Below are 4,810 nucleotides of genomic sequence, written 5' to 3' on the forward strand. Positions count from 1 at the left end.
GCTAATAATGCTGCTAACGCTGCTGCTAATAATGCTAACACTGTCGCTAATAATGCTGCTAACGCTGCTGCTAATAATGCTGCTAACGCTGCTGCTAACACTGCCACTAATAATGCTGCTAACACTGCCGGTAATAATGCTGCTAACGCTGCTGCTAATAATGCTGCTAACGCAGCTGCTAATAATGCTGCTAACACTGTCGCTAATAATGCTGCTAACGCTGCTGCTAACACTGCCGCTAATAATGCTGCTAATGCTGTTGCTAATAATGCTGCTAATGCTGCTGGTAGCACTGCCCCTAATAATGCTGCTAATGCTGCTGCTTACACTGCTGCTAATAATGCTGCTGCTAATAATGCTGCTAATGCTGCTGCTAACACTGCCTCTAACAATCCTGCTAACACTGCTACTAATAATGCTGCTAACACTGCTGCTAACACTGCCTCTAATGCTGCTAATGATGCACTAACGATGGCATATGTATAAGTAACTTTAATCAGATTACTGATTACCTGGTTTGGAAAGTAAGTTACATTAAAAGTAACTTTTTTAGTTACTTTCAGCAACTGATAACAACAACGCTCCACCTGTGAAAATTGCATTGATCTTTGTCAATACTTAATTACAAGTTATTTTATTATAACATCAACAATGTGTCTCCACTTATATGGTTAAACTGAAGGGGAGATTGTTTAATGGTTACAACAGACCAAAAAGAAAAACTTTAGTAATTTGTACATGTTTTTGTGTGTTTTTATTGTCAGGAAAACTATAAATATGATTTTAGAGCCCCCTCCCCCCACCCCCACCCTCCAGGTTCTGTGTTACGGCCCTGTGTCGGAGCGCAGCGCACAGAGCTCCTCCTGCTGCACAGATTTGTGACACTTATCTTAATATTAATTCTTATAATGGCGTTTAGTTGCACAACTTTACAAACTCGCTCATTCGTGGCTGTTTTCACGTTTTTTATGCCGTTCATATTAGTCTCGATGTTTCCAGTTTTCTGGAGCGCAACACGAAGCTCGACGTCATTCAGAGGTAAAATATTAACATTAACAAAGAGAAGCGGGACGGATCATCCGGGAAATGATGGACAAGGAGAGTCTGACTAAAAGTAACTGGATCTCAGACTAATTCTGGGATTTATTATGAGTCTCTGCTTATTTCCAAGCCCAAATGAGTAACTTCATGTTCAGAAAGGAGCCCAAAAAAGCTCAGCCAGTGACTCATTAAATTTGCAAGCAACTTTAGAAATAAAACAAGCCCAAAGCCGCTTATAATAATCAGATTTGGCGACAGAAACTCAAAATAGTTCCTGTTTTTTCACCAACAAAATGCATATCTCCCTCCATTGTTTGTTTCTGTTGCTACTGATACTGTCGCATAGAAATGGCGGTCACTCTCAAGAAGCACAGAGGAAATAAAACTGAATTACAAAAGAAAATAGTACCAGTGGTTTGGATAAGTACCTAAAGTTTGACTACTGGATTTGAAATAGCAACGTGTTGGATTACTCCTCACTGAAAAAAGTGGTGCGACTGCTAGAGCACTGCAGCTAATGCTGATTCTGCCGCCAACGATACGGCTGACGCTGCAGCGGACGGTAACGATTCCGCAAATGATGCTGCAGCGAAGTTGCTCCTGTTGCTGTGTTGCTCCTGTTGCTGTGTCGTTCCTGTTGCTCTGTTGCTCCTGTTGCTCCTGTTGCTCTGTTGCTCCTGTTGCTCTGTTGCTCCTGTTGCTCTGTTGCTCCTGTTGCTCTGTTGCTCCTGTTGCTCTGTTCCTCCTGCTGCTGTGTTCCTCCTGTTGCTCCTGTTGCTGTGTTGCTCCTGTTGCTCTGTTCCTCCTGTTGCTCTGTTGCTCCTGTTGCTCCTGTTGCTGTGTTGCTCACCAATCTGGCCTCTACTCGTCCAGGTCCTCTGAAGACCCCCATCGCCGCCGGTCATCCATCCATGAACCTGCTGCTCAGGAAGACCTTTGACCTCTACGCCAACGTGCGTCCCTGCGTCTCCATCGAGGGCTACAGGACGCCGTACACAGACGTGGACCTGGTCACCATCCGGGAGAACACGGAGGGCGAGTACAGCGGCATCGAACACGTGGTGAGTAGAAGGAGGAGTTCTCTTGTTCCTCCACCTCGGACCTTTGTGCTTTCATCTTGGATTTCTTTCCAACCTCTTGCCCGGTTCTGGTCAGGTTCTGGTTCCTTTTAGACCCATCTCTCTTTCTGATCCCAGTCCCCACATCCTGATTCTGCCACCACCATGCTTCACTGTGAGCAGGCTAATGTTCATGCTAGATAACCACAGGGAACTCTTCACCCTGAATGCTCTTGCAGAGACTCTGCTGCCCCCTGCTGGTGATAACTTGTAACAAGCCTGAATATAAGCTAAATACTTGTGGTAGCTATGTATTAGCAGAAGCTAATGCTTGAAGAAGGGAAGCCTTCAGTTCCTGCCGGTTCCTCCTCCAGTCCATCAGAAACCTGAGCATGTGGTTCTGGTCCGGTTGTTCCAGATCGTGGACGGCGTCGTTCAGAGCATCAAGCTGATCACGGAGGACGCCAGCAGACGCATTGCGGAGTACGCCTTCGAGTACGCCCGGAACAACCAGAGGAGCAGCGTGACGGCCGTCCACAAGGCCAACATCATGTGAGGCTGCCGTCCCGGTCGGCTTCTCTGCGGTTCTGGAGAACCGGGCCAGACTGATGCGGGTCTGCCGTCTCTCTGCAGGCGCATGTCGGACGGGCTGTTCCTCAGGAAGTGTCGGGAAGTGGCCGAGAACTTCAAGGACGTGAAGTTCACAGAGATGTACCTGGACACCGTGTGCCTCAATGTGAGTCCGAACGGATCCGGTTCTGACCCAGATCTGGGAAACGCCTCCCCTTTAACCTGTCCCGTGTTCTTCCAGATGGTTCAGGACCCGACCCAGTTCGATGTCCTGGTCATGCCCAACCTGTACGGAGACATCCTCAGGTCAGTCACACGCTGTCGGCCAATCAGAGGCCTTCAATCTGAGCGCTGACCTTAGGTGACCTTCTGACCTTGTGTGTTTCAGTGACCTGTGTGCTGGTTTGATTGGAGGACTGGGAGTCACTCCTAGTGGGAACATCGGTGCCAACGGAGTCGCCATCTTTGAGTCGGTGAGACCCTCAGAATCATCCAGTTCTGATGGCGGCCTGGTCGACTGTCCTAGTGGTTCTGGTGTCAATAACCCCGATCTACTGGGTCTGGGTTTAATAAGCAGATTTTAAAGATCTCACTTCATAGATAGATTATTATTATTACCGTATTTTCCGCACTATAAGGCGCATAGAATAGATGCTACTGTCGAGGCTGGAGTTACGTTATGCATCCACTAGATGGAGCTGCACTAAAGGGAATGTCAACAAAACAGTCCGACTCCGGTTGGCGAGGAGAGCCTTCTGGGGCCGGGGCGGGGCCGGACGATGGTCACCCAGCGAACAGAGAACGTGGAGAACGTGGCGCTAAATGACCTGCAGACGACCTGATTCTAGCCCAGTGGTTCTTAGCCTCAGGGGTTCAGCGGAGCCTCTGCCGCAGAGGTAAAAACACACTTGTGTACTGTCATGTGTTCAGTGCACATGACAAGTGCTCTGAACATGAACTTGTCATGTTCAGAGCTGCAGAGGAGCACTGATTGAAGGAGTTCCACTCTCAGCATGGATTTGAACTTGTGTCTTTAATTACGTCTGTGTCGGGGGAGGGGGGGGATAAGAAGGGTTCGGTAAATGCGCATATGCAACTGGGGGATTCAGTACCTCAAAAAAGGTTAAGAACCACTGTTCTAGACGGTCAGTAGGTAGATGGGTCAGTCAAACTTTATTAACAAACCAGCGTTCTGACAACTATCCCAGCATGCACCGCGCGCTTCTTCTTCTACCGGCAAAAATGAAGTCGGCGGCTGCTTACCGTAGTTGCTAGACCTGTTGTGGCTCAATGTTGGTCCATATATAAGGGGCACTGTCGGCTTTTTTAGGTGCGCCTTATAGTGCGGAAAATATGGTATTATTGTTATTACTATTACTTTAGTCACGGTTCTGGTTCCAGACACTCACTGAGTGCTGCTTGGATCCTGAAAGGAAGCGGGTCCAAGTGGAAAACCATTTGGACCAACCAATTGTTGGTTGTGCAGGAAGGAGATTGGATCAGAACCAGGAGACATGGCGCAGTCCTAACAGAACCCAGCAGAGGGCGCGATGCCTGCCAGGTTCTGTGTCTTCAGAATCAGAACCAGTCTGTGAGGGAGAGTGAACCGGACCTGTGTGTGTCCTGCAGGTGCACGGAACCGCCCCAGACATCGCGGGCCTGGATCTGGCCAACCCGACCGCCCTGCTGCTCAGCGCCGTCATGATGCTGCGCCACATGGGGCTGCACCAACACGCCGCCAAGATCCAGACGGCGTGCTTCGACACCATCAAGGAGAAGAAGGTGAGGCGGTTCTGATGGGTTCTGAGGCCGCTGGTCATAATGATTTGATCGATGTGGCACATGAGACTCTTTAAAGTTAATCAGTCGCTAAATGATTGGTGCTGTTGCCGTGGTAACGAGTGCTGCTACTGTTCCAGGTGCTGACCAAGGACTTAGGAGGAAACTCTAAGTGCTCCGAGTTCACCACAGAAATCTGCCGTCGAGTCCAAGACCTGGACTGAAACCAGAGTGTGAAGGGCGGGGCTCCGTGACCCCCCTCCTCCTCTCGGAGGGGGTGGGGCTCCGTGACCCCCCCTCCTCCTCGCGGAGGGGGCGGGGCTCCGTGACCCCCCTCCTCCTCTCGGAGGGGGTGGGGCTCC

At 49.6% G+C, this 4,810-nt stretch overlaps 1 protein-coding gene across 1 annotated transcript in view; it reads left to right on the forward strand.

Moving 5' to 3' along the window:
- LOC106938657 (isocitrate dehydrogenase [NAD] subunit alpha, mitochondrial) overlaps positions 1-4,758 on the forward strand; it is an 11,246-nt gene extending 6,488 nt beyond the window's left edge. Inside the window, exons 5-11 of the mRNA XM_015020785.1 lie at positions 1,915-2,102; positions 2,518-2,651; positions 2,733-2,835; positions 2,911-2,975; positions 3,058-3,142; positions 4,299-4,451; positions 4,589-4,758. Coding sequence (XP_014876271.1) covers positions 1,915-2,102; positions 2,518-2,651; positions 2,733-2,835; positions 2,911-2,975; positions 3,058-3,142; positions 4,299-4,451; positions 4,589-4,672 — 812 coding nt within the window. The 3' untranslated portion in view covers positions 4,673-4,758. The remainder of the gene's footprint in view (positions 1-1,914; positions 2,103-2,517; positions 2,652-2,732; positions 2,836-2,910; positions 2,976-3,057; positions 3,143-4,298; positions 4,452-4,588) is intronic.
- Positions 4,759-4,810: the final 52 nt, after the last annotated feature.

The sequence above is a fragment of the Poecilia latipinna genome, unplaced genomic scaffold (assembly GCF_001443285.1).
Source record: "Poecilia latipinna isolate Pla-1442-1.1 unplaced genomic scaffold, P_latipinna-1.0 Scaffold2660, whole genome shotgun sequence".
NCBI classification, from domain to species: domain Eukaryota; kingdom Metazoa; phylum Chordata; class Actinopteri; order Cyprinodontiformes; family Poeciliidae; genus Poecilia; species Poecilia latipinna.